Source organism: Pollicipes pollicipes, unplaced genomic scaffold (assembly GCF_011947565.3).
Source record: "Pollicipes pollicipes isolate AB1234 unplaced genomic scaffold, Ppol_2.1 Scaffold_6138;HRSCAF=7277_pilon_pilon_pilon, whole genome shotgun sequence".
NCBI lineage: Eukaryota > Metazoa > Arthropoda > Thecostraca > Pollicipedomorpha > Pollicipedidae > Pollicipes > Pollicipes pollicipes.
In genome coordinates this window covers 8182058-8209194 of record NW_023596818.1, presented here as the reverse complement: position 1 = coordinate 8209194, position 27137 = coordinate 8182058, and the positions used below count along the sequence as shown (strand labels likewise).

General features: G+C 54.0%; 4 protein-coding genes across 8 annotated transcripts in view; 3 read left to right on the top strand and 1 right to left on the bottom strand.

The window, feature by feature from the left end:
• Positions 1–3195: 3195 nt before the first annotated feature.
• On the top strand, positions 3196–9693 carry LOC119106248 (epimerase family protein SDR39U1). 5 transcript variants are annotated; one of them, XM_037229853.1, is made up of 6 exons: positions 3196–3224; positions 3589–3734; positions 4860–5067; positions 7086–7229; positions 7749–7906; positions 8680–9693. In XM_037229853.1, exons 2-6 carry the CDS (start codon positions 3594–3596, stop codon positions 8956–8958), a joined length of 930 nt encoding a protein of 309 aa, XP_037085748.1. In that variant the 5' UTR covers positions 3196–3224; positions 3589–3593; the 3' UTR covers positions 8959–9693. The 5 variants fall into 5 exon arrangements, with proteins under 5 accessions (XP_037085748.1, XP_037085750.1, XP_037085749.1 ...); XM_037229855.1 differs by having other exon boundaries at positions 3213–3224; positions 3586–3734; XM_037229854.1 differs by having other exon boundaries at positions 3214–3232; positions 3586–3734.
• A 126-nt stretch (positions 9694–9819) lies between these two features.
• Positions 9820–11802, bottom strand: Dnaaf6 (Dynein axonemal assembly factor 6). The gene is made up of 4 exons (XM_037229857.1): positions 11755–11802; positions 11196–11297; positions 10761–10990; positions 9820–10535 (listed from the first exon to the last, which is right to left on the bottom strand). Exons 2-4 carry the CDS (start codon positions 11272–11274, stop codon positions 10278–10280), a joined length of 567 nt encoding a protein of 188 aa, XP_037085752.1. The 5' UTR covers positions 11275–11297; positions 11755–11802; the 3' UTR covers positions 9820–10277.
• Positions 11803–13495: 1693 nt separating this feature from the next.
• Positions 13496–24754, top strand: LOC119106150 (protein PTHB1). Its single transcript, XM_037229748.1, has 20 exons — positions 13496–13618; positions 14151–14296; positions 14724–14907; positions 15377–15546; positions 16073–16196; positions 16741–16876; positions 17875–17954; positions 18045–18186; positions 18645–18757; positions 19331–19454; positions 20405–20495; positions 20538–20644; positions 21227–21388; positions 22150–22292; positions 22437–22788; positions 23150–23232; positions 23571–23610; positions 23831–23923; positions 24337–24409; positions 24709–24754. Exons 1-20 carry the CDS (start codon positions 13496–13498, stop codon positions 24752–24754), a joined length of 2532 nt encoding a protein of 843 aa, XP_037085643.1.
• Positions 24755–26018: 1264 nt separating this feature from the next.
• LOC119106149 (rhophilin-2-B) overlaps positions 26019–27137 on the top strand; it is an 84803-nt gene continuing 83684 nt past the window's right edge. The window contains exon 1 of the mRNA XM_037229747.1: positions 26019–26555. Coding sequence (XP_037085642.1) covers positions 26415–26555 — 141 coding nt within the window. The 5' untranslated portion in view covers positions 26019–26414. The remainder of the gene's footprint in view (positions 26556–27137) is intronic.

Below are 27137 nucleotides of genomic sequence, written 5' to 3'. Positions count from 1 at the left end.
GCAACGTGCACAACCGGGGGCATAGCAAGCGCGTCCCGTGATGTGGTCCGTTGGTTTCCACGAATGAAGGTGCCACCACTTTCAAATCAGCCATTATTATAATTCCATCAATAATTGCTGAAAAATGTTGGCTCTGGTATTCAAAGCGAATCTCTGAACATTTCGAGTACCATCAAAGGTTCGAACCAAGAACGAATAACAAGCTGCATGGAAAGCATACTCAAGGCACAGATAAAGCATGAAGCATGAACGAGCTTTCACACGTCTCTGCCTCTACGTTCACGTAACGTGTTCACGTCTAATCAGCCCGGTCAAAAATGCTCTTGCGTGATGTAGGGACAAGCGTGGGAACGTGTGCCAGTGAGGCAACAAATCTTTACCGTCCCCGCCCTAAATCATTCCATCCGGCGAAGTTCGTGACCTTATATGACGGCGGTCATATGGGAGAATATGCGGCTCCCATTAAATCAACGGATGGATCAACTGAAATGGATTGAACTGCCGCATATAAATATGTATCTATCAAGTCGTCGAGAGCCGATCTAAATCAAGCTAAATGTCGACGGAAACTACGTAAAATACACTATACCAACCGCCGGCTCGCGCAATGCCAGACAAGACACAAGCCCGATGATAGGAAGGTTCAGTGCGTTCCGGCCATGTACGCCAGATGCAGGCCACGGCGCGCCGCCATCTGGCGCCAGTGGTCAACAGAAGTGTTCATCCCACTAAGCAGCACTTGTTACCGTTATACCAGGAACAGCGATGTCGGATGACTCAAAATGGGTCATTGCAACAAGGCTATTCGGTGTAATCTGGAGTGTTTTTAAAGATGGGCAAATGCTACAAATAATTGGGAATACTTTATGTAAGGTCCAAATCTGACGTCATTCGAAGACGAATGGAAGAGCTGGATGAAATGACTTAACGTAAATTGTTGGTGGAGTCGGAATGTATCCAAATTTCCTAAGCCAGGGTTCCTAACTCGACGACACGTTGTCCCTGACGTTAGACACGCAAGCCATGCAGATCCACCAATAATACAGTCAAATTATGTTTGTCATCCGGCGATGGGCCCACTCCGAACCACGAGCCACAAATATCCGGCAACGTGCCCGCTGTGAACCACGCGCCACAAGCATGCAACGTTTATGACTGCAAGTCGCACCTAACTCAACTCACGTGCAAATATCTGCACATTATCGTATGTTTAGGTAATGAAGCCGCCAGTCTGCATATGATCAATCAGCCAGCTTCAGAGGCGTCAATTACCCACCGTCATTCGGTACCGACTACCGCTAACATGAGTCAACAAACTACATGACCTGCTTGCAATGAGCAACTGCATAAGGGTCATCACTCAAGCAATTAAGAGAGGGCAAAACACTCATCAGATCACAAAATACATAGGCCAGTATGCATGGCCAGTCTTCGGGAATTATCACCACATTGGGTTCTGTGGAATGCACTAGTGCCTCCTATCAAAACAAGGGCAGCAATACAATAACAGATGGCAGCACCATGGTACTAGCATTTTGAAATCAGGAAACCATATGCATGTAGTATGTTGCAGCCACAACCTGATTACTCATCCACAATGCAAAAATTTGATCTGGTTGTCAGTAAAAAACATACAATTTGATGACGAACAATGAAACAAAAAGCAAACTACAACTGACGGGCTGATGGGATAGTTTAATGTCACAAAGTCACGCCATGCATCTAATGTGCAGGCATGCCAGAATATTGTTGATCAGCATCAAAATGGGCTTAGAAACCAGGCTATGTATTGCCTCACACTCATGCTAAAATTGTTGGCTCTGCACCATATGCAACACATATGTGTTTACATAAACAGCTGGAAAGCTATGAAAATAGTTCACTCCAAACACAACCTCATAAGCAGCTTACCATACACCAAACTCTAAACACTTCAACATGCAATATTTTAATTAAATGGGAACAAAAATGCATCAAGCTCTTGCAAACGACCACTTCTGTTAATCAGTACTGCTAGATTTTTTGACAGCTCAAATAAATTGATTTTTTAGACTTGTTTTGAATGTGATAGCCAAATATGACTGATGGCAGAACTGCATTATTCTGGGTATTAGAAAGGCACACTCAGAACCAAGGAGATACACTAACCTAATAACTGCTACAAACTGGCTGGATAAGTGCAAAACTAGTTTCAAAATAAATGGTTATATAGCAGGATCACACATTGGTGAGGCATTATCTCACAGCCACAACCTCTACTTATAATAACATGCTGGTCATCTTATAAAACATTGCATTCAGTGCTGATCCAGCTCTGATTCATATTTGTTCACAGAGGTGTTAGCTGACAGTCTGCATGCTGACATAAGTCACATCATATATCACAGCTTGCAAACTAACAAGCATGCTAAGATTAAGTATGTGTAAGAGTCAGACTAGTCATTTCATCACTTACCTTCTTCCAGGCCTGTGTCTTCGTTGACTACAGTATGCTTATTGATATTTGGATCAGAGTTGCTCTTTTTTCTGGTTAATAAGTTTCTCACTGCTCGAGCACTTCTTGATCCTTCCTTATCAGCCATTTCATTTGCAAGGCACTTAACACTACGGAACAACGAAAACACGCAGTGTCACACTTCCGGTTTGTAATTGAGATCGCAGATTTGTTGCATAGACATACACCCGCTGATGATAAAGTGCAAAACTACACGTCCGTGGAGCACAATCATGGGCTGGACTTCACTGAGCAACTGGCGTGAGTCAAATCAGGATCTCGAGGTCACGTCGCGGATGCTTCCTATCACCACTGACAGAAATTCCCTCGCCGCACCCACTAATTCCCTAACGTGAAGCAATCCTACAAGTTGCTGTTATGAATCAATGGTTGATTTGACACATGTGGCGCGCTTGGTACGTACTTGTTGCTTTGTTGATGTTCCTGGAAGATTAAACGTTGTCCATAATATAAACTAAAAATTAAATTAACTAAAACCTTACATGGTGCAGCATTCAAGCAAAGCTAATCTTTATCTCCATCAAACACTTTTTTGAGCGTTTTGTGTTAAAGCACGAAATGAGATCTGGCGGTAAAAAATATTGATAAACCTTCATCTATGGGTTTCAGTAGCAATAACAGCAGTATTGCTTAACGTTTTTATTCTCATAAGTTGCCCATCATTTGGCAAACCAAAACATTTGCGTGGGAGGCAAGCAATCGAGATACGGTGGGCGGGTGGGTGTGGGGTAGCTGTATATGCTTACACCAGGAGGCGGTATGTCACGCACCAAAAGCTTGCTTCATTTCACATTAAAAGCCAGGTGATCAAAGGCCTAAACCCAGATAAGAGCAATCAATGAAATAAAATAAAGCAACCAACAAGCACTCGAACGAACCCAAGTTTTCCTACGCGTCTTTGGTCACTTCGATTTCTATCAGCCTGGGTGGAAAAGTATGTCTTCCAAATACAGACTGGGTATGTTGATTTAGGTACATATCTAGCATCTGTATGCTTTGTGGCACCTGTTTTACTTGGAATTTATTTCATCCTTGGCCCGCAGGCTGCACTAACTCATTGTGTGTTTCAGCAGCTGAAATGTCTCAGTCACGACTGGGAACAGTTGTCCTTGGTGGTGGCAGCGGGTTCATCGGCACCTCACTTAGTGCTCAGCTAAGAAAACGCGGATATGATGTTATGGTTGTGTCCAGAAAGCCAGGTCCATACAGGATGACTTGGGTGAGATTTCCTGACTTGGGTGCACCTATGAGCTATCTTGCTGCCTGGGCTGGCTTTCTATGAAGTTGACATTTTCTTTGTGCATGCAGATATATTGACATGAAATGTGCAGTATGATATGAGATGTGCATAATTATAAAGTTTGTGAAACCCATCCACCAAATATCAAATATTGTGTTGTGGGCTTGTGGGATTCAGCATTCCAAGACAGGCTCTGCAGATCATGAGGTCCTCGCTCTTGAGCTTTGAATTTGACTGGCATTTAACAATGTCTTGTTTTTATGTTGTTTTTGCCAACACTGTATGTGCTGCCCTATGTCCCTTAATAATGAATTTCCATACTATCTTTGGGCTAGTCTGCATGTCATGGTAGTGATGATGGACAGCTGTTTGGGGCATTCTAAACCTTGTTCCAAGGGGGGCAACTTCCACTAACCTTTTTTTGCTACCAATGATGCCTGCTCATGAAACTTGACCATTAATTTTGTTGTAGAATGGTGACTCATGCCCAAAAATGTCAAAATGCTTCTCCAAATCTTATTTTGGTCTAAATCCTATCCCAATAACATATTTCTGAGATATGCAATTTTTAGGTTGACCCTTGCTGTGGCATCATTTAGCTGTGATATGAATTGCTGCAATAGGCAGAAATACTTCCTGAAGCGTGCATGTCAATATAAGCACCTTCATACCTGGCAATGTTGTGATCTTCCCTATCTGACATAGCTCCCCACTCCTGTCCTTATGGCAAGCCAAGCAAGGTGTGCCTATATGCAAGGACAATGTGGCAGCCCTGGTCACCATTCCACTGAGATCACAACATATCCATTTCCACCCACTCTCAGAGTAGGCTGAGCAGGGGTACCAAGCCTGGCAGTAGGCCACCTCTGATCACCCTGATAGTGATCCTTGTGATGTGACCTATTTACCCATCCTTGGAGTGAGCTGAGTAGAGGTATCAAGCCTGGCAACAGGCCACCTCTGATCACCCTGATGGTGATCCTTGTGATGTGACCCATTTACCTGCCCTTTGAGTGAGCTGAGTGAAGGCAGCCTGCTGGGCTGTATGACAGGTGGTCAACGTGATGCTGATCCTCCCGACCTGACCCCCTCTCTTACCCCCAGAGCGAGCTGAGTGAGGGAGGCCTGCCAGGCAACACAACAGCTGTGGTCAGCTTGAGTGGCCAGAACGTGCTGGACCCACTCCGCCGCTGGACGCCCGGCTTCAAGCAGAATGTGTGGGCGTCACGTGTTAACTCAACACGCTCCCTGGCTGATGCGATTCGTGCAGCTCCAGTCAAGCCACAAGTCTTTGTGTCCATCTCTGGTGTGGGTCAGTGGAGGCTGGGACTGGGCTAAATGACCCTGAGTGTTAATGTCTGCATCAGGAGCTGTCTGCAGTGCACAGTGCTGTCCATTCTGGATGTCATATGGGTCAAAGACATATTCCAGCTCAATGAAAGGGAGAGTTCATCATTTGTATAACCACCAAATATGTGGGGTTTTGAACTGAAGTAGTCATTTTGAAGATCTTTGAGTGCACTTCACAGCCCTGTCCTTCTTAAAGTCTAAAATGCTCTGTACCTACCAAGATGTGCAAACTATTGCAAGGTCATTCAGGCATGCATGATGCCATATATATATATATATATATATTTCAAATGCTGTCACCCCATGGACCATGATGCATTCAAGGCTAAGCAAAATGTTATTGTCAAGCCATTCAGATTTGGCATCTGTGAGGATGATTTCCAAGCATAGTGGACATCTTTTGGCTATCAATGCTGAGTAAGCTATGTGAGTTTCACAGAAGGTTTGAGTACTTGGATTAGAGCATTTTCAACTAGTAATAATTGTTTCAGGGCCTTGGGATGAAGGAGAGCAGATGGTGATGGAGTATGACTACATGCATATGGGGGGAGGGGGGGGCAACTGCTGAGCCTTAGCCTGTGCAGGGACCCTTTTGCATGGTATGTGGCGGGCGTCCGGTGGGGGTCCCTCCGGGGGTCTCTTGGGCCACTCGTGGCTGGTGCATTTAACCTGCCCCAGAAGAGATGGGTGTGGTGAAAATGTAGACTGAAGAAAGATTCTGTGTAATTGGGTTGGATACAAATTGCATTTTGTGCTGTTATATAAGAAATTGGACATATTTCATAATTATGATGAAAATAAGAATTTTTCTCCAATAACTTAGACTAGCACCATAACCAAAAATGTGAACACAAGTGAATATCTTAAACTCACAGATGAATATGCAAAAACAGCATGAGAAAGGGTGAAAACATGAGCACGTAGAGATGTTTGGTTCAACAAACACTTCTGACACAACAAACACTTCTGGCACTGTTTGAAGTCAAGTGAGGCAAGGCCGGCAATTTCGCACAGCTAGTTTGGTGCATGTCAACCTTACACAAACATTCCATGATGCAGTGAAACAATTATGTATTGAGAAGTATAGTTACTAAATGGAGAAATTTGTTGGTCCAGTGCAGTCTTTTCCATGTAAAAGGATATCAGTTCCCATAAAGTGAGCCGATTTAATCATATCTGATGCTTGCTTCAGTATCTTCAAATGTGCAACTTTCCCTTTGAACACATGTAACTGAGCATTTTGGGGCATCAGGGCCGGATGTCTGTATCATCCGGGCACCTTAGTGTAGGGTAGTAGCAGCATTGTGTGCTTTGTGCTTTACCTTGGTGGTGTGCTTGTCCTCGTGGCATGCATATGTAATAATCTGATCTATTGATGTCATAATTGTGCATAATTTTTTATGTAAATGAAATGGTCTGGTGTATTGGATGGGATCGCTGTCATCAGTCATGCCTGGGGGGCCTGTAGCAGCAGCGATATGGCACCTGGCTCTTCTAGGTGATGGCTTGCGCCAGAAGCCCTGTACTTTCTGTACTGAGAGGCATACAGTCCACATACTTGTCTCACATGCCTGGACATGCTGTATTGTATCATGACATTTCTGAATCTCTTCTGGTTTTAGGAAATGTCCTGAGGTCATTCAACTTGAACTAAGTTCCATCATTGTCAGAGGAGGTGCTGTGATAACTAATTGATATTGATTGCTGTACATGGCAACTGTTGTATATATGTGATGATGTGATTTGGTGCACCATTGCATGCCTAACCAATTTTAGCAAACATTTTCCAGCTTTCACCATTTCTGACAAGGCGAATGTTTCACTGTCAACCCTTTGCTCTTAGAACATATGCACACTCCAATCCAGGATTCCATACCAGAGACACCATGCTGCCAACAGAAGTCATCAGCCTGTGGCCCTTGTAGATGCTTTGCTGGACTTTTCCGTGGTTCAGCCTGCTGACGTCGCCAACACCCGCAGGCTACTACGAGCCGAGCGAGACGGCCGAGTACACGGAGGAGAGTCCCGGCGGCGACGCCGACTTCATGGCTCGCCTCTGTACCGAGTGGGAGGAGGCCGCGCGCCTGGACGACCCGGCTGTCCGCACTGCCATCGTGCGGTCAGGTGCGGCACTAGTGCTCACCGCGGTCGCCACGGGGCGGCTGCTTCTGGAGAACGTGCGATAAGCACGCATGTTGTGTGTTTGGGAGATGTGGATGGGGTAGGAGCAGAAAATGGAAAGGGCGCTCGCCGTACGTTGACGGACGTCGTAGGCTGGCGGCTTTCCGCCAGCTGTTTTGCTTTGCTAGTGCAGCCAGCATGAATGATGATCACATGTTATGAGCACTAAATCAACATGCAGTTGCAGAGCATAAATGTTGTGTTTGTTATTTCACTTCAAGTTGGGTCAACAGCTTGTGCAACCCATGTACTCGTTGACAGCATTTTCACACTGGGACCAATTCCTCCCATGGATGATGATGACGTGTCTCTGACACGTGTCTGACACGTGTCTGACACGTGATTCATTCTGACATGTGCCACTGCGGCCGGACGAGTCCCGATTCCGGACCGGTTTCCCCGCGTCTCACGGCCGGTCTGCGGGCCTGCGCAGCGCCGTCTGACGCCCGTCCCTCCGTCCAGGCGTGGTGCTGGGCAGACACGGCGGCATGATCCAGCAGCTGTTCATCCCGTTCTACATGGGTGTCGGCGGCCCGATCGGCTCCGGCCGGCAGTACTTCCCCTGGATCCACATCGACGACATCGTCGGCCTCTTCATCTTCGCCATCGAGAACCCCAAGGTGAGGCATTTGGGGGAGTCATGCATTGGCTAAAAACGAATGAGGTGTTTGTGTGCGAGCGTTTATCTCTGCCATGTGGCGGTGTGTCGGCCTTGGCACATGGATCGGCTGCATGGATGTGTCGCACGGCGTCTGACAGGGTCGTCCGTCACTAGTGACGACTCGGTATGTCATTTGTGTCGGTGTTATATTTCTGGCACTGCAACGTCAAAACACTGTTTCCTATGTCCGATGTCTCTCGGCTGTCTCCAGCGAGTACGAATTTCTAAAGGGATTCTGTGGTAGCTCTGTTGCTGCTGCAGCCCGTTGGATTGTGATACCGTTCGCTCAGTCCGGGGGGTTTGAGGGATTGCTTTTTGCTCCGTTTGTACGAATTTGCGATGTGTGTTGAGTAGTCAAGTCTGTCCTTCCCGTCACATTGAAACGAAACTTAAACAAATGCACGGGAGCCACTTGCAGCCTGAGCTTGTTGCTTGGATGCTGAGCGCACCACCCATATTGTGCCGTGTATATATATATATATATATATATATATATATATATATATATATATATATATATGCCCATATCATGCCGCTCCAGTTCCTCGAATCATTTTGCCACCGACTGTCTTGCCAGGCCGAATCGCGGAGGGTCTTACGTGATGCAGCGTGGTGGCAGGTCCCGAACATTGTCAGACCCGCAGTGTCCTGTCAAATCCGCATCACGCCCACCTGGCGGGCCCTGTCTCGCCCCGAGGGCCGTGCTGACCGTGCCCGTCGTCCCGGCCGCAGGTGTCCGGAGTGCTGAACGGCGTGGCGCCTCAGGTGGTCTCTAACCGGGAGTTCGCGGCGGCGTTCGGACGCGCGCTGTGGCGGCCGGCGCTGGTGCCGCTGCCGGCCGCCGCCGTGCGGCTGGCGTTCGGCGAGACGCGCGCCCGCATGATGGTCGAGGGTCAGCGCGTGCTGCCGCGCCGGCCGCTGCAGCTCGGCTTCGAGTACCAGTACCCGGACATTGACTCAGCCTGCCGCGAGTTCGCGCACCTCCGGTACAGCCCGGTGAAGCCGTACTGAGGCTGGCGGCTAGGGGTGGGGTGAGGGATGTGTTGTGCGACTGTGAAAGGGTTCAAGACAGCGTTGAGCGCGCAGGCGAGGGCCAGGAAAGCGCCCCGCGTAGTCACCAGGCGTTATAGGCCGATGTAGTGTTATTGCTGACTTTGGATGGCCCTTTATGGGAGCCGTGCTGGAGGATCGATCATGACTTGTCTGCGGTCACAGATGCAGCCGAGCACTGGGCTGCTGTATCCGCGAGTATCCGCCGGCTGCGGCTCCCTGCGCGCAGTCACTTATGTTGTTTACACCCTGGAATGTTGTTATCCCGTGTCGGGAAGTTTTGTTTTTGAAAGCTGTGATGCCAGTGAAGGGTCGGTTTTTAACTCACTGACGTGATACGGAAAATATTGTTGCGACCGGCTTGCTGAGCGGAGCGCTACGACGCAGTCAGTGCAACTACTGTTCAAAAGCTGAGTAGTTTTGCGTGACGTGTCTCGAGAAGCCCTTCATTGCCCATGCAATACTATGTACATTTGGACACTGTCGGTTTATCAGACATCTAGAGCGATCCACCAGCAGGATGTCGTCACACTGCCGTGACTCGCAATACTATTCCACGTGTCGGCCGACCTTCGTCTTGTGTTGTTGTCTTACGCCCATCCATGGTCCATCAGTCCAGCCAGTGTCTCATCTGCAGTGCTCAGGGAGATTCGCGAGTCTGAACAACTGCAAATAATAACTGAAACCGCCGATCTACAGGACGCCATTCTCTGATGTTTGCTAATTGTGGGATGGTTGGACACCAGCTCATCGCCGATTTTCATGGCTTCTTCACGACTATCACGATGAGTTGCATTGTTGCCTTCCGCACGGATAGCATTGCACGAATGGCATGAGCACGCAGGTGTCGCCAGTGGCTTCGCTGTTCGCGCTTGCGCTGGGAGCAGGACGAACCGGCGCATGAACGCAATAACGACTCTCAAGCATGACAATACGACGGCGACAAATGTTCATTCACAGGTGACTAGTTCAGAAATTCGACTCGCTCTTTCTGTCTAACCTCGAACACGCTCAAATTCAAGTCTAACTTGGCCAACACTGCTTCACCCCCAACCAACACATGATCATTTCACGCCAATGGCAGGTGGACGACACAAACCACTGTGCTACTTGCGATGGAAGCATATAAACTTGCGTGCCCGACAATCGCATTGACGACAGCACGAGGCACGATGGAATGAACGAACGCATGCAAGCCCAAGACTCGGTGCCGGACTAAGCTGCTTCATGCAGCGCTCCGTCGCTGACGTCAGCACGTCCCTCGGAGGGCAGCTGGCGCCTCAGAAGTTGAGCGCATCCAGCTCCCTGCTGACGGGCAGCACCAGCTCCAGCGTCTCGCTGTCGGCGTCCCAGTGGGCGCGCGCCTGTTTGTCGCGCACGGGGTGCGGCAGGAAGAGGCTGAGCCGCCAGCGCTCGGCGCGCACGTCCACGTGCCGCTGGCGCACGTCCAGCACAGTGGAGGCGCGCGTCTCACCCGGCAGCTGCACACGCACTACCAGCTGCTCGCAGCTGGCCGTGGCCGGCGTCTTGTTGCCCACCTGGCCGCACAAGACCCGGCCGGGTCAGGCGACGAAGGGTAAGTCTGACGCGAAGCTGGGCGATCAGATGTGCGAGACGGAGCAATAAATCGCCGATGAACACAGGGTTCAGCTTATTCCAGCAATGTAACAACGCATGTCATTGTCACTGCGCCCAACGGGCCACTGGCCTGCCACGACGGCCCGTCTGCCGGTGGCGCACCGCGGCCGCCTGCGCAGCCTCACCTGCAGGAACATGTCCTCGGCCGTGACCTGCTGCCGGAACGTCATGGTGTACTCGGGGCGCGGCCGGGGGTCGTCAACGTCGTCCAGCTCGGCGCCCTCGTGCACCTCGTCGTCGTCCCAGATGGGCGTGGGCCCGGCCCGTGCAGCCGCCGGCGCTGCCGCCTGCATGTCAGCACCTGACTTCACGACCATCCTGGAGGCGGCCTGCGTGTCCGGTGCGCCGCCCGAGCCTGTGAACGATGGAGCGGAGGCGGGGTCGCAGGCGCGGCGAAGAATGGATGGACAGAGCAAGCCTCAGGCGACGCGACAGCCCAATGAGTACGAGCACAGATGTGGAGACATTTACGCTCGCGAACTAAGCCCCGAGGAATTTAACAGTGGCCGGTCATCCGGCGACAGATGTGTGGCGGGGATGTATACGGGACAAATACTCACGTTTGACATAGCCCGAATCCTCATCTTCTTCACTGGCAGTCAACAGCGACGCCAGATGCTGGATGTTCAGCTGGTCCATGTTTATTTGCCCAATGTTGGACACTGCTTAAGGAAGTGGACGGCACAGGTTATTATCAACTATTTCGTGGGGTCAGCTGGCCTTTCGAGACTCGTAGTAAATTCGAATGTGTCACCAGCAGGAAAGAAAAATGCTCCTGGGTCAGTTCATGCTTTATTCAGCACAAATGTGTTTGCAAGATGGAGGAAAGTGTGCTACTCCATTTACAAGGTATAGAAAATATAAAAAGGCCATCATAGGTGATGAAAGAGACAGTTAAGCCACCCCATCAAGCATATGTAAATGTAGTGGTTGGCACTCGGTACACATGTTAGTATGAAAACAAAACACCCCAAATTTCATTGTCAATATGTTCATTAACGCCAACTACTTGCAAAGCAAGCCCTGTATTAAAATATAATAACTTATCTTCAAAAACACAATTCGCATGCATCATAGATAACTACATCCACAGCGTACGCCTCAATCCTCCACACTTACACGCATACAAAGCGTTGGCACCCCCACCGCCGGCGTAACCCCCACCCTGACCGCTCCTACACGAGTGTTTTGCCTTTTTTGTCTGCTGCGTAACATTTGAAATGTTTGCGTCATAAGCACAAGCACAAAATTTGTGTTTTCTTACCTATTTTGGTGACGTAATAAGTAAAATTTTTTAAACACGCGGTAGTTTTATAAGTTTTGACAAGTATCTTTATACGATAATCTATGAAAAAATATATGGTAAAATAATACTAAAATTTATCATCACAATAAATGTTATGTTTTAAAAATACCTCATCAACTTTCATTCGCTCCTCCGTAACCATGGAAACGAATAATCAAAACAAGAGCTGGGCGAATAGCAGATGAGCAGACGCATTCTTTAACACGGTTCTTCGAGTCGTTTTCAACGCTGCTGATGGGGGAGCGGTGCTCTGCTGGCGCTTATTGCCTGTCCGCTGTCGCGCCTGCTTACAGTTTCGAAAGTTCTTCTGCTCGGAATTTCAGTAGCCAATAAAAGTAATAACCGTTACTGAGTGGATCATAATCGTGATTATACTGAGTGGTTGTTTGCTTAGCAGGTAAATGTGGATGCCTAAAATTCTCTCCTGCTGACGCTAGATAAGGATGCTTATTCAAATCATTGCCTCTTTCTCATTGGTCTTGCAAAATTCTGCTCTATCACATAATTGTGTTCTGTTGAAGAGGCTAGGCCTGTGAAAACTTGTAGCAGAGAATTTATTGACAGCTGTGGCATTGGGGCCAGACAATGCCATTTTTTTCATTTCAGCTGAGAGCCTTTTGCTTTTGCTTCTATAAGGGGACTCACATTTGGCCTAGATCAATATTTTACCATGCTATTCATGATTATACCATAGAAACATTCTGTCATCTTCCCTTGTAAAGATCATAATTATGACACTGATTGTTCATATTTGGCCCAAATGCTGGTGGCACTAAACCAACACCTCAAGGCCATCATGGCCAACCAAGGCTAACCTTTTGCTGTTGGTGTTCTTGTGCAGGCTAATTAGTATTGCTTTGTTTTTCATAGACTTGCTGTGTGAAATTTTCCCTATGTGAATGCTTAAGAAATTCTCATTCATAAGCATTGCCTCTCCTTCCAATGCCAACCTACCTTCAATGTCATTGTTTTGCTATAGATGGCTCGCTGGGATCATACAGATGTAAAGATAGAAGAGATGGCATGCTAAATGAAAGCGAATGGTGCTGCATGATGATGATGGATGATGAAAATTGATTTGTAAATTTTAATGATCAGGCTGTCAGTTTCAATCCAATGAAACCAGAGAGTCAACCATTGTATAGCTTTTGTCCATATTGTAGCCTTTGCCTAGCAGTATGATTGGAATGCCAGTTGGTTAAATGACCTTATTTCCAAAGTGTTTGGAAAATGCATTTGGCTGACAATGTCAGATGCTAGTCTGGCAAGTCTTGAATACTTGTTATTTGTTCAGAATTGATTGCATTTCAGGGAGAAATGAGGATGGTTTAGGAATGAAGCTAGTGTAAACAAAATGTGTGTCAAATCAAGATATTGTGTAACCTCGCATTGTTCTTTGTGATATAGCATTATGGACAAGTGTTCAAGCCCATCCCAGTATCATCCCCATTCTGTGGGCACATATACCACCACTGCCATCACTGGCATCTGTATGTCTGACCCCTGTAGGGACACGAAAACGCGGCGCCCGGCCGGCCCCCTGGTGGTGCGGCCATGTCGCTGTTCAAGGCGCGCGAGTGGTGGTCGACCACGTGCGGCACGGACGAGACGTTCGACCTGGGCAGCATGCTGGTGGCCAGCATCGGGCCCGAGAAGCAGAGCGTCCAGCGGATCGTCGTCGGGCAGCCACGAGGTCAGTGGAGGGCGACATAGCTGATGGACGCCGTGGGAAGCGGAGTTGACGCAAGAGGCTTCGCGGCTGCAGTCACTGTGTTTGGCTGTCATTGACTATGTCTTTATGTGTGTTCGTCTTGTTTGTAGTGTTAGGTGATGGCCTCTTCCCACAGACACTATGGCATGGTTGATGGTGAGCACCTTTACTGTACCAATATGACAAATTCCCGTGAAATTTCTGTCAATCGTGGCAAAATGGCGTGTGCTGCGGGCTGATAATGTTACATGTAAAATACGTAAACTGGGCCAAACATGTCATTATCCTAAAAGTGACCATGGGTAGATTATTTGTGTATTTTTATTGCATGTCACAGGGCAAAGGCCTTTCGCACCTTCCTGGCTGGTTTCTGTCACGACCTGCCCGTGAGGCACGCTGCCCGGCCGTCCTCACCACACAAACACACCTGCGGCACCCACCACGGCCGAGCCGAGCCGAGCCGAGCCGAGCTGACACCGCGCCTCGGCTGCGATGCAGGGCTTCATCCGCGTGTACCAGCCCAACTACGAGGGCCGCGGCGACGGCGAGGAGGCGGCAGAGAACGGCTTCCGGCCGGACGACCTGCTGCTGGAGGTGCAGCTCGACCAGCCGGTCCTGCAGCTGATGGCAGGACACTTTGTTCAGTGAGTGAGGGTGCCGGCTGGGGAGAGATCCCAGGCACACCCCTCTGCCCTGCTGGTGACGCGTGCTGCTGCTGCTGGACTAGGCTTGTCAGTGTTGGTAACTTCCGGGCACTTAGTCAGGCGTGTAAGTGGTCGGTCAGGGATCTTTGGAATAATTTGTTTTCGTTGATTGATGTTGGGTAGTGTGATAACTGACTTTTAGACTGATTATGACACTGTTTAAGCTAAGCTGTAGAGCAAATTTTCGCTCTTCAGATTTACCTGGTGTTTGCAGGCGAAATAATCGGATTTGTGCTACCAGGCTCCTTTCTTCTTTCCACGTATTACACTGCTGGTTGACCTGGTGTGGGAATGTTCCGTTCTCTCCTTCAGCTCGTGTTCAGTTATCTGCCTGGCCGTCCTGATGCCGCTCTGTTCTCTCCGCCAGTTCGTGTTCAGATACCTGCCTGGCGGTTCTGATGCCGTTCCAAGTCGTCATCTTCACCATGAACATGGCGGCGGGCGCCGTGGAGCACGGTACCCACTACGCCCTGCACGCCGCCTACTCGCACCGGCTCAAGCGCTCCGCCTTCAACATGTTCTCCGGCAACTTTGGTGGCTCCAAAAACAAGGTTGGCTGCGTAGTGTGCACGTAGAGTGATGTATGTGTGCTCAGTTGTAAGACGGAATCCTTGGTGAAAACTGATGCACTTGACATTTGAGAAAGTTTTTTGGGCTACAATAATTTTAACGTGCGTCCACCCTGACACGGGGGCCGGTGCCGCCCCTCGTAGGTGGCTGTCCAGTCCACGTCATGTGTGATCACTGTGTGCATTTTTAAGTGATCAGTGATGTGCTGTTAAATATATGTTTAAAGAGATAATAATGCAAAAATTGATGTCACTCTGTGGCCCCCAAAGTTCGGGAAAATGTTGTATTTGATGCGGTTTTTTCTCGTTTTCAGATCTCCACTTTTGCTCCACAGTCCTGAACCTTTTAACGTGATCCCACAAAACCTGGTGTTCTGTTCGATTTCACACGACCCGAAACCACGCTAGGGCGCGCACCGCCTACCTGACGTACGCTCTCCGCCGTCGGCAGGAGCTGTTCTGCGTGCAGGCGCTGGACGGCACGCTCTCGTTCTTCGAGCAGGAGAACTTCGCCTTCAGCCGCTTCCTGCCCGGCTACCTGATCCCGGGGCCCGTGCTGTACGTGAAGAAGACGGATGCGGTGGTGACCGGCACCTCCAGCTGGACCGTGGAGGCCTACAAGTGAGAGCCTGTCGGCAGCGTGCTCGGCTCTGGAGGCGTGGGACACGAGAAAGTGGTCGTGTACGGGTGGTCAGCTTCCCATCCCCGCGACGTATTTTATCGGTGTTTCTGGTCAACGTTGTGGTCACATAGGGCCTAAAAGAAGAGGTGGTGCATTGGTTGTGCGAGTATTTTCCAAATTTGCTGGCTACCACCAAAGAAAGTGAAAGAAAGTTTCGAAAGTGTTGTATGTGTTCCTATGTTCCATGCGCTGGCCTTTGTGGAGGCGATTGAATGCATCAGCATTTGTTTGCTCCCTAATTTTTCTCCTTGATAACGTGTTGTGAATGAATTTAGGCATTTAGGGAATTTAAGCATGCATGCAGCTCTCGCAAATGTGTCTGTTTTACTCCGCGAGTAAAGGTCAGAATTTCGAAGAATGCTACGCATGTTTAGGGTCGTCCGAAGCGCAGAAGGCACTGGTCTGGTATCGCTGGACACCTCGCTCCTGATCTATCTGCCCACCTCTACTGATCTGTGTCGCCAGATACTCGTCACTGGCTCAAGGATCCGACGCCAATGAGAAGCCTAATGGCGACACCGGGTCTGGCAAGCGGGTGTACCCCGACTGGACGTACAACCTGGGCGAGGCTGTGCAGGACATGCAGCAGGTAGTTGACAACGCACATTACAAGTGCTTACCCCGGGTCGGCTGTGTCATGTATGCATTCTTTCGTAACTTGTCCTTAATTGCTCCAATCACTGGTCATAGCATTGAGAACATATGATATCAGAATGAGCTTGGACGCCACTGAGTATATCCGATCCGACGCTGTCACTAAACGTCATATCAATGGGTGCAATGGGTGCATCTGAAAACAACACGGCCTTTGTCGCCGACGTTGGCCTTACGCACGAGCGGCCATTTCCGCAGGACACGCCACTGGACAGCTGGCAGGGGTGGTGTGAGGTGCTGGTGCTGCTGGTGACCTTGCCTGCACGTCACCCCACTGGCCAGCTGACGGGTGGTGTGAGGTGCTGGTGCTGCCAGTGACCTTGCCTGGAGGTCACCCCACTGGACAGCCAGCAGGGGTGGTGTGAGGTGCTGGCGTTGCTGGTGACCTTGCCTGGAGGTCGCGCCGGCAGTGGAAGACGTCAGGGCTTGGCTTGGTGGAAGACTTGGTGACCTGACCTGACCCGTGACCTCGTGTCCAGGTCACCATGTCGTCGGGGGACGTGCAGGTGGCGGTGCTGGCCGAGCACAGCCTGATGGTGCTCAAGGAGACGGGCCAGCTGGTGATGTTCAAGCGGCTCGACTACCACCCTGCCTGCCTCACCACCTTCGTCAGCGGTATGTACCGGCCGCCTCGGGTGACAGCGGGCGCGCTGACGCCTCTCCCAGCTGACGCGCCACGGCTGGTTGTCATGTGGGCGGAATCGGCCCGATTTCAATGATTACCGTGTGGTTTACGTCTTTTGAAGCGGACTTGTATCCGTCCACGCCTTTGTGACTACAGTGCTCCTGTCTCATCTTTAAAAAAGAAGGACAGGTGCGGGGCTGCACGTGCCTTAACCACTATGAAGGGGTAAGAAATAGTGCTTGCCGAAATTCCCATGTGTCGGTTTTGGTACCTTTTTACTGGCATTCACAGGCTACAGGTATGCCACGTTGTCATTAACACAGTCCTCTGAGCGGATTAACACATACTGCGGCCAGAATATCCCCACAATTACACTTGACATCAAGTCTTCCCACGCGGTCATGGTGACGACCTCCCCTTTTTCTCTCCCTTTCTCAGCAGCTTGACTGTTGCCTGGTCTTTCCGCGTCCACTTGTGCGCCGTTCACCACCAGTTGCTGTCTCGGCCACCACCAGTCGCTGTGTGCTAGCGGCGTCGCTCGGTGACCTGCCGGCCGATCGTCTGGCCCGTGGCTCGTGTCTTCATGTGGCGCGCTATTGACGGTCGTCGCCTGGCTGTCCGTGTTGGTCCGGGTCGCGGTGCACGGCTGGCACGCCCAGACTGCGGCCCCCTGCCACGCCCAGGGGGCCGCTCGCGCGTGTCCCGACTCCGGCGCGGGCCACGTGCCGGCAGACACCGGCGGTTTGATCACACCTGTGGTCACTCCCGACCTGGCCGGCTCCGGCACGTGTCCCGCGGCATACGCTGATAGTCCTAACACCCTCGTCCTCCCGCACACGGATATCACGTGCCACGTGTCGGCAGGCGCCGGCCACTTGATCGGGCTCGTTTCTAGCCGCACGTCGTTGCTGCGGCACGCGTCTCGCCGGGGACTCAAGACAGTCCCTGTCTTCCTTACACACCGGTAACACGCGCCACGTGTCCGCAGACGCCGGCCGGCTGACCACGCTCGTGTCCAGCCACACGTGCGTGCTGCACGTGTACGAAGGCGGCACACTGCGCTGGGCGGCGCGGCTGCCGTTCGCGCCGTGCGCGGCGGCGCGAGTCCAGCTGCGTCAGCTGGCCGGCCTGCTGGCGCTCCTGTCGCCGGCCGGCCAGCTGGTGGCCGCCTACCTCGGCACCACGCCCTCGCTGTTCGTGGCGCCGCCGGTGCAGACGGCCGGCGCGCTCGACTACGAGGCGCTCGACGAGGAGCTGGCCACCCTCAACACGACCATCCAGAAGTCGCAGGCGCAGGGCGGTGAGCCGTGGGAGCTGGAGGTTGGGGTTTCGGTCGGAGCGGCGCGTGGCTGCGCGCCACGCACGTCAGCCAAGTCTGGAGGTTGAGTGGCCTGTTGAGATATGGGCTTGATACGTGTGAGGACGGCAGATGGAGTGCTGGTGTTCGGGACGGCGGGGTGACTCCATTCCCATAGCTAACGTGGCGATGCAGTTGCGAAATGAAGGAGCACATGGATATGTGGAGTTAGCCGGCGGCGTGAACTTCTGGTGGGGTTGGGAGGGAGGGGTGGGGGGGGGGGGGGAGACAGTAGTGCATTTTAGTACTGGGGTACATAATTATTCGCTCACATCACGGGCAGAGGTGAATTTTCAATTCACCTCTGGCCGTGATGTGGCCGCCCTCCATCCTGGCTACGTCAGGTTGATGGTCATTTCCCCGTTGTCAACACCAGCCGCCTGGTCCGCCTTCGTTGGCAGACTCGAGCCTGGCGCTCACCTCGAAGGCGGCCGCCGACCGAGAGGTGCAGCTGGTGGTGCAGATCCACCCGGTGCTCGACCCGTGCACGCTGCCCACCGAGCTGGACGAGCAGGTGGGTGCGGCTGGCGGCTCATGTGATGGGTACGGCTGGCGGCTCCGGTGATGGGTGCGGCTGGCGGCGGCCCAGGCAGTGGGTACGGCCCTCCCGCCCGCAGCTCAGATGGCCTGCCACCGGTTGGCATGCTGGGGTGCAGTCACAGTGTCGTTGGGGCTTTACTACCCGCCCAGCTGGAAGCTACATTGCATCGCCTGCCTCGTACCCTAGCAGGAAGGGCAGGCCCCGCGGGGAATCGAACCCCGTGCCTCTGGTTTCCCAGGCGCGCAGCTTAACCACCACTTAACCGGTGCCCTTGAGGTACGGTTACAGCGTCGAACGCGGTGGGTGGCCGCTGCATCCGCGAGGGCCGACCCTACGGCGCGGTGGCAGCACCGGCGGAGAGCATGGTTGGTCGCTCCCGGACGTCAGCTTGAGCTGCTAACTGACGTTATCAACGGGTTGGCGCTGGCGTCTTTGGTGCTGATTAGCCGGCTGTTCACTTTGTCCGTCGGGCGATATTGGCGTGATGTCTCTGGGTCCGTACGCTAGGTGTCAGCTGTGACCTGTGTTGACGCCGCGTGCCGCCAGGTGCCGTGTGCCAGTATCCGAGCGCTGGTCTCTCCCATGGCTCCGGTGCAGTCCCTGGTGCTCAGCTTCCATGTGACCAGCCCGCTGACCGTGGTCAAGCCGTCCGCCGCCATCGAGTACCTCAGTGAGTGTGACGCTGCCTCCGGCCGGCGGTGCGGCTGATAGCGCTCAGCCTGCCTGCTCTGACATACGCCGCCGGTCGTAAGCCGAGGTCTTGGGAGCAGACTGATGGCGTGATGGTCACGATACTCAGGTGAAAAGCTCGCTGACTTTGCTGACTTCGTGTATTAAGTCCACCTGGCCGTCATTTTGCAGTGAACTATGGTCCCCCGAGCAGCGTTTCTAACGACTGATGGGGTGATCGATATGGTTGCCCATTAAGATCATGTTTCTGGACTTGCTAACTGAAGGTATTGGATCGGCATCGATGCCATTTGTAAGTCAGATGCCGAAAAGCCGAGGCACCCTCTCTTACTTTCTACGATATGTTCTTATCAAGCGGTCGGTCCTGTTCCGTGCAATGTTTCTACGGAGTGTTGGCTCTGACATGGTCACAGGGAGAGACCAGTTTTACATAGTGGTGTTCGCAATCATGGCGGGGAAGCAAATCATAAGATGTTGATTGCCGAACGAAGGGTGCAGAGGACTGTTAGCACTGTTTTCGTTGGAGTTGAAATGTTTTCTACGAAATTTGATTTTTGCTCGCTCCGGTAAAAATTAATTGGAAAGCCTTTTGTTTGGTACAACTGCTGTAATCAAAGTTATGCAGTGGTCCCCACACCAGACCATTTATCGGGGTGTATGTGTAAACAAGGGGCGGGTAACACAGGCAGTACCGCTGGCTCTGAGTGGACAGAGCACACGAGATCCTTCAAGTACAGCTTGCTCAGCGTCGGGCTCAACCACTCAAAGCTGAGGTGTTGCCACTGAAAACCTCTCCCCATCTCCACAACCACCCCCATAGCTGAGGTGGCCTTGCTGAGGTCCCCCCCCCCCACACACACACAACCACCCCTATAGCTGAGGCGGCGCACTGAAGCCCCCCCCCCCCCCCCCCACCCCTCCCGCCGGCAGCGAGCACGACGGACGTGGAGGCGGTGGTCTACCTGGAGAAGAACCACGCCATCCCGTCGCTGGAGCTGGAGACGGTGGTATCGTACCTGGCGTCGGGCGGCGCGCCGCGCGTGCTGCGCCACTCGGCGCGCCTCCCGCTGGCGCTGGTCGCCCGCCAGGCGGACCCGGTCAAGGACGCCGAGCACCGCGTCACCATCTGCACCTCGCGGCCGTCCGTCAACCTGGCGCAGCTGTTCAGCGGTCAGTCCCGGTGCCGGCAGAGCGTGTGGCTGTGGACGCGCCGTGTGGACGCTCTCGGTTCTGCCGAGTTGAGGCGTCTGGTGCGCCTGTTTAGGCGATGGCTGGGCGTGGCATGGTCTTGGGACGGAGCGGCGTGAGGGCAGGGGTTGTGTGGCGGGAAGGGACAGGCGGGCCTACTGGACGTTGCAGGTCATGAGCAGAACGACGGCAGGACGCAGCGTCAACATGCGCACCTTGTAAGCCTAGCTGCAGATGGTGTCCCTCCTCAGTGGTCTTGACAAGACGGCGGGAGCGACGTCTCAACCACGAAGCCTTTCATTACTGCGCGTCAGTTGTGTATGTGCATGCGTTTGTTTTGAGTAGATTGATGCTGACCTGCACTGTTCACCCGCGGGTCCCGTCCTCCCGTGCCCCCTCCCCTGACGCTGACCTGCACTGTTCACCTGCGGGTCCCGTCCTCCCGTGCCCCCTCCCCTGACGCTGACCTGCACTGTTCACCCGCGGGTCCCGTCCTCCCGTGCCCCCTCCCTCTCTCCTCTCGTCCTAGCCAGCCCTTCTGAAGCCCCTCGTCGCCCGTCGCAGATCTGAGCCTGGATCCGAACATGTCGAGCGCGGCCGGCATCGAGTACTACACGGGCTCCAGCGTCACCATCCTGGCGTCCAAGACGTCGCAGCGCTACAGGCTGCAGTCGGACGACCTGCACGCCCTCTGGCTCATCGCCGACGAGCTGACGCGGCGCATCGGTGGGTGCTGGTGCTGGCGCTGGCGGGCTGTTGTTGGCCCTGGCGCTGGCGCTGGCTGCTGCTCGGGGGAGGGGGCCGGGAGACGCACTGGTGGGTGCTGGCCCGTCTGCTGCTCGTGGGAGGAAGGGAGACAGGAGACACATCAATGCGTGTTGGCCTGTCTGCTGCTCCGGGGAGGGGCCAGGGAAGGCGGGGATACGCTTACTGCGGCTGCCGCCGCCGGGCGTTGTACGATTCAGTTACGCTGTGGCAGGCGCTGTATGTACCGGCCTGCCTCCGCTCACGTGCTGGGACGTGTCTTCGTCGGGGTTCGGGAGTGCTGGCGGAGCTTGGTCTTGAACTCTGAGTAATCCGCAGCTGCTGCACCAACGCGTGTCGCTGGCGCGTGTGTCCTGCCGCGAGATCTTCGGCCGGGACGGATGTATGATGCATCATTTTAAGACTTGTGTGCAGTGTTCAACATTCCAGGCGGATTGCGGAAAGCACCGCCGCGCCTGCCGTCCTGCCCCTGGGGCTGGCTGGGACCCGGTGACGGGTGTGTGTGTGGAGTATTTAAGCGCAGCGCGCGCCAGAGCTCACCTCTCAGAGTGGCCGCCACACTTCAGGTGCGTGTTCACCCAGCAGGGGTGGGTCAACCTGCGATACACTCACTATTGTGAACAGCCCGGGCTTAGCGGTGTCCACCGTCACCACGCCCGCGTCCAGACGCCGTGTGCCGGGCACCTGAGGCCTCACCAGAGCGCGTCTCGGCTCTGCGGCAGGCGCGCTGTACGAGGAGGCGGCCGGCGAGCCGATCTGCTCGTACATCTCGTCGCTGCCGCTGCAGGACGTGTTCGCTGAGGTGGACGCTCACCTGCTGTGGCGGCAGCGGCGCGCCCAGCAGATGGAGCAGCTGGAGCAGCGCGCCAGCCAGTTCCGCGCCATCCAGCGCCGCCTGCTCACTAAGTACAAGGACCTGACGCCGTCGCCGCTCACCAACATGGATCAGCTGCTGGAGGAGACGTACCGCCGGCTGGTGGCGCAGGCCGAGCAGCTGGGTGACGACCAGCGCCGGCTGGACCGCTGCTCGGCGCAGCTGTCGTGCGCCGTGCAGCTGGTGCTGCTGCTGGCGCGCCTGAGCCAGGCGTTGAGCCCGGACGAGGCCGAGCTGCTGGCGGCGGCGCTAGGCTGGCGGTGCGCCGAGTCGCAGGAGCAGGGCTGGCACGAGACGGTGGACGTGGCCGCCGGGTACCTGCACAAGTCGCTGCAGCAGAAGGCGGGCAGGGTCGACGTGAGCTCGGCGCCGCTCTCCATGCCGCAGGACACGAGCAAGCTGAAACGGCACGTGGCGCTGCTGCTGGAGAAGGTGCTGAAGGCCGGCGCCAAGATCGGCGAGAGCGTCAACAGGACCGAGCTGGAGGGTGAGTTGGGTGTCGTGATTGTAAGGCATGAACCCGAGCTGGCGGCAGATCTTGATACCGTCTCTGGAATTGAAAAATAGTGCGTTTCGTGGAAAGAGTGGAAGACTTTGTAGTGGTATCATCTGTTTAAGGGCTGGTATCTAAGCACGTGTGTACAGCCCTTCGACCTCGCAACGTTCTGTATCAGGTACAAGTTCTACGGCACGGTGACCGCCGAAGTTTGTGTGCGTCTGTGTCTTGTTTATTATGCCGCCGCTGTTAGCCTCTCAGGTCAAGCGTGAGCGACCGACTGACGCCCGGCGGCCGTTCGTACGGCCGCCGTCGCTGGCCACGTCGCTGACCGCGCCCGCCCGTGCCGCAGACGACTCGGCGACGGCGGCCGAGGCGACGCGCCCGCCGTCGGTGCAGCCGCTCAGTCAGGTGTTCACGCAGCGGCTCGGCTCGGCGCGACCGAGGACCGGCCGGCGGCCGCCCAGCGCTACCGCCCCGACCCTCGCGCCAGGTACTCCGTACACCGCTCTCGGCCTGCTTGGCCCCCGCGGCGCTGGGCTCAGTCCGGAGGTCTCGGCTGATGGAATTTAGCCCAAGCGTTGTTATCAGCGCTAAATGTGTTTGCCTTGACATTAACTGGATTGCAAAGGTCTAGAACTGCAAAAGCAGGGAAACGTGCCGCTCCCGTTTGTAATTACCCCGTGTGAAGTCCGCCGCCAGCTATCGTGACGCTCAGCCGTGATGCCCTGCGCGCTGACCCCTGACCGTGCTCATAACTGTGACCTGAACAGCGAGCGCTCGTGACCTACCTGCGCGGCAAAATGGCCTTCGGTGCCAATACGCTCGGAAATCCCCAAAACCATGGACCCGTACTAGTTCGTGGCCCTGCCCGTGACTGTCTGCGCGTGACCGGAGACGTGACGGGCGGCCGTGACCTCTCGCGCCCGTGACCTTTGACCGTGACGTCGGCCACGTCCGCTGGCCGTGACGGTGCGGTGTGCCGGCGCCTGTGACCGCGTCGGTGACGCTGGTGTCGGCGACCGTCCGCCAGCGCCGCCGTCCGTGGCGATCGAGCCACCCACGCCGCAGCTCAACCGCTCGCGGCCCAACTCCGCCGACTCGGTGGACGCCGAGGCCGAGACCAGCGCGCCCGGCGCCGCCCAGGGCAGGCCGGAGCCGCGCGCCGCCGCCGACGGCGCAGGTACGCGCCGCCATTCTAGGTTTTTCTGGGTTTTTTTCCTGGTCGATGTGACTCCTGCAGTGGCAGGCGTCGACGTTGCGCTGTAATTACTTGTTTACGCTGTTGCTGTATTTACGCATTCCGCTGTTCTCGTGTTGCATGTGTCCGTGGCTCTTGTTGCATAGCCACGTGTCTCCTGACACTCCACCACTTTATTTTACATATCCGTGCTACGAATCTGCGTCTCCGCACCCTCTGTCCCGGTTTGTGATCATCTGGCACGGTCCATATTGCCGCCCTGCCTGCGTGCCGTCGCTTGGCGCCGGTGCCGGCGCGCCATGCTCTTGCGTCGACGCCTCGGTGCGGTGTGCCCGCAGACGTTCAGCACCTGGTGGAGCACGCCACCACCGGCGCCGGCATAGAGGTGCCGCGCGACAACCTGCTGGACGAGCCGGAGGAGGACTTCTGGTGACGGCCGCGGCTGTGGCTGGCGCCGCGCCGGCTCGGCTGACCCGGCAGGGAGCGGGCCACAGAGCCGCCGCCGGGTCACCGTGGAGAGGTAGGGGCAGTATACGGGGCTGGGGAGGGAGGGGCGGTGGTGGCACATGTCTGCGATACGGGGGTGGGTCGCAATCGCTGGGGGGGGGGGAGATATCAGTATGTCGATGAGGTACTGATGGGAAAAGTGCGTGCTCGCCACCGGGAAGGGTGTGCGGTTGGTGTGGTGGCTATTGGTGATCGTGGAGGAGGCTGGAAGCTGAGCTGCGCTATGGCCCCGGGCTAGACATCGCCTAGACGTGGTAATACTCGGTTATAAACTGAAACGCTGTGAACGTGTCAGTCAGCTCTAGACAGTTGATCTCAACTGTTTTCCCCTAGTCGCAAATAGCGCTTTACCTAGATCTCAGGATGAACAAAGGAGATTATCGCGAGGTGCATGTTCTATCAAGTAAGCAGAATCACCAGGGCAGATCAAGGGATATGCATATAAAAGTATTTTACCGATAGGATGGACCTTCCTTACCTTCCGAACTTCCGAACCCAAGTTCAGCTTCTGTCTGGGGTACTACCTGGACGTTTAGCTTCTGGTCGCAATTGACGCGGCCAGTAATGGATGTATGATCAAGCAGACTTGTTGACCTACCAGAAAGTACGCGAGGCGTTTTGGTCGTCGACGTAAAGGTGGGGTGGTTGGTCAGCCGCCGGCAAGTGGGTGGTTTGTGTGAGCTCAAGTCGACTGTCCGGGACGTGGGAGTGGTTGAGCGAATTTCGCGAAGGCGAGCACAGGGACGCCGGTTTGCAGCTAGGTCGGAACACGTCTCCGGGTCGATGTGAATCGTAACAACCAACACTCGCTCTGCTGACACTTTTTGCTTGGTCTGTCCTGCTGCAAGACAAACTGTAAATCCGTCCATTTTGCATTTAGTTGTTTTTTGATGATGGCCAACGTTTATAACGCGTGGCTTAACTGCATTTTTACTTGCTTTAGGGGTTGTGACGGTCCCATGGCCCACACTACAGGATGAGGTTATGTACGAGTGTGTGGTCTTCAAACAGAACGCGATTATGTATTCTGCAGCGTGCGTGATGTCAAAAGAGTGCCGGAATATTGGCATTTAAGTTGCAGCTAGTCAACTCGTGTAGCCGGTAAACAACGCTGTTATTCGTTGAGATTGTCTGGATTTTACCTTTTGTGTTTTGTGCTGTTGAAATAATATATGACACTCATTGTTCCCACGACTTTAGTGTTCGAACGTTGTTTCCACAATGTTGTTCAGCTATGCGGATTTACGCATCTGTTACCAACCACCGTGTTAAAAAGTTATGTGACGCAGACAGACGATTGCGCGTGCGAAGCGACCGCGTGGTTTGTTCGGGCCGGCGCCTAATGTCCACACCCTCGGCGCCGCCATCCTCTGGCGGAAAGCTAACCTTTCAGTCCGATCCACTAGATGGCTCTGCCAGTAATCGGTCGCGTCCTCACCTGCGCGCTGTGACGTCACGCCCTACCTGTGGGTGCCAGCGGCCGTTCTCAATAATAGCCAGGCAGTGAGGTGGACCGTGTGTGGGGGGCGGCGGTCTGTGCACGGGCGGTCAGCGACCACGCGCCGTTTCTGAATTTGACGTCGGTTCTGCCGCGAAGGTGCCTTGCCAGAGGCTTTAGAGTTTGTACTCGTAGGAAGGTACTGAGTGGAGGCCAGCGCGAGGCAGCGGTGCGGGCGGACGGTGGAGTGGACGCCCCAACCGGCGGGTGGACTGTGGACTGCACGTCCCAGTGGATGGTGCAGTGGCCACGCGGATGCCCGTGACCGCTGTCCGCTGGTGGTGTCTGGCTCAGAACGGTGGTGCCCAGCCCTAGGCCTCGCCGCGCCGGTCAGTGGAACGTGCCGGACGACTTTTCATTGCCTCTGATCGCACGGTCGAGCCTTTGCGGTGTCGCACGGGAAGCGTCGCCATGAGTGGCATCCAGGATCGGTTCAACAATGCGATGAAGAGCTTCACAAAGAAGGACAAGAAGGAGAAGGACAAGGAGACGCCAGACACCGTAGTAGACGACGATGCACCACGAAAGGATAACTACTTCAAACGGGTCAAGGTAAGATTTCAAATATCGTGAAGCCAAAGGGATGCGTTTCTGTTGATTGACCCCAAAACTCCCCTCGAGGAAGGCATTGCTGCGGTCATAGGTTGCTGAAATGTGAGCATTCGTTGTATTTATCCCCGACAAATCCCATTCACGCTCTCCGATTTGTCCGATTTGGACCAGCTATGCTGGTGTGGTTCAGAGTTCCAAAGCCGCGCGCTGGGTGCTGGGTTGTCCGCGATCTCGCCGTCCCGCCGCTTACAGCCTGCACGATTTGGCTCTCTGACGGACTGGATTTCGGGTTGGTGAAGTTCGAGGCGGTGCTGTGAACTCGGCGTTTGGGGGCGCCGGCGTCGGTTGCCTGTCAATGTGCTCCGGTGGTCAGGCATGGCGCTACCGACTTTCGGCCGCACACCGCGCCGCATGGTGCTCGCGCCAGGCAAAAAATCGCTCCTCATCGGCGGGGGACTGGGGTCCGTTTGAGACACTTCGCCGGCTCCGTGTGACAGAGGGGGCGGTGAAGAATGAGGCTTGGATGGTCAGGCTGTCTGTTGAAATACCTTCAATACTTTCCCTTTACATTCGTTGGGTCAT

Excerpts from the sequence above, each read along its gene's own strand:
- LOC119106248 (XM_037229851.1), top strand. Across the intron at positions 3,735-4,859 it reads GTCCATACAGGATGACTTGG|AGCGAGCTGAGTGAGGGAGG; the intron begins GTGAGATTTCCT and ends TCTTACCCCCAG. Across the intron at positions 5,068-7,085 it reads TGTGTCCATCTCTGGTGTGG|GCTACTACGAGCCGAGCGAG; the intron begins GTCAGTGGAGGC and ends CAACACCCGCAG.
- LOC119106150 (XM_037229748.1), top strand. The coding sequence starts at position 13,496 with ATGTCGCTGTTCAAGGCGCGCGAGTGGTGGTCGACCACGTGCGGCACG. Across the intron at positions 19,455-20,404 it reads CGCCGCCATCGAGTACCTCA|CGAGCACGACGGACGTGGAG; the intron begins GTGAGTGTGACG and ends TCCCGCCGGCAG. Across the intron at positions 22,293-22,436 it reads TGGAGCAGCTGGAGCAGCGC|CGCCGGCTGGACCGCTGCTC; the intron begins GCCAGCCAGTTC and ends GGTGACGACCAG.
- Dnaaf6 (XM_037229857.1), bottom strand. The coding sequence starts at position 11,274 with ATGGACCAGCTGAACATCCAGCATCTGGCGTCGCTGTTGACTGCCAGT. Across the intron at positions 10,991-11,195 it reads GGATTCGGGCTATGTCAAAC|GCTCGGGCGGCGCACCGGAC; the intron begins GTGAGTATTTGT and ends CATCGTTCACAG. Across the intron at positions 10,536-10,760 it reads CCGAGGACATGTTCCTGCAG|GTGGGCAACAAGACGCCGGC; the intron begins GTGAGGCTGCGC and ends TTGTGCGGCCAG.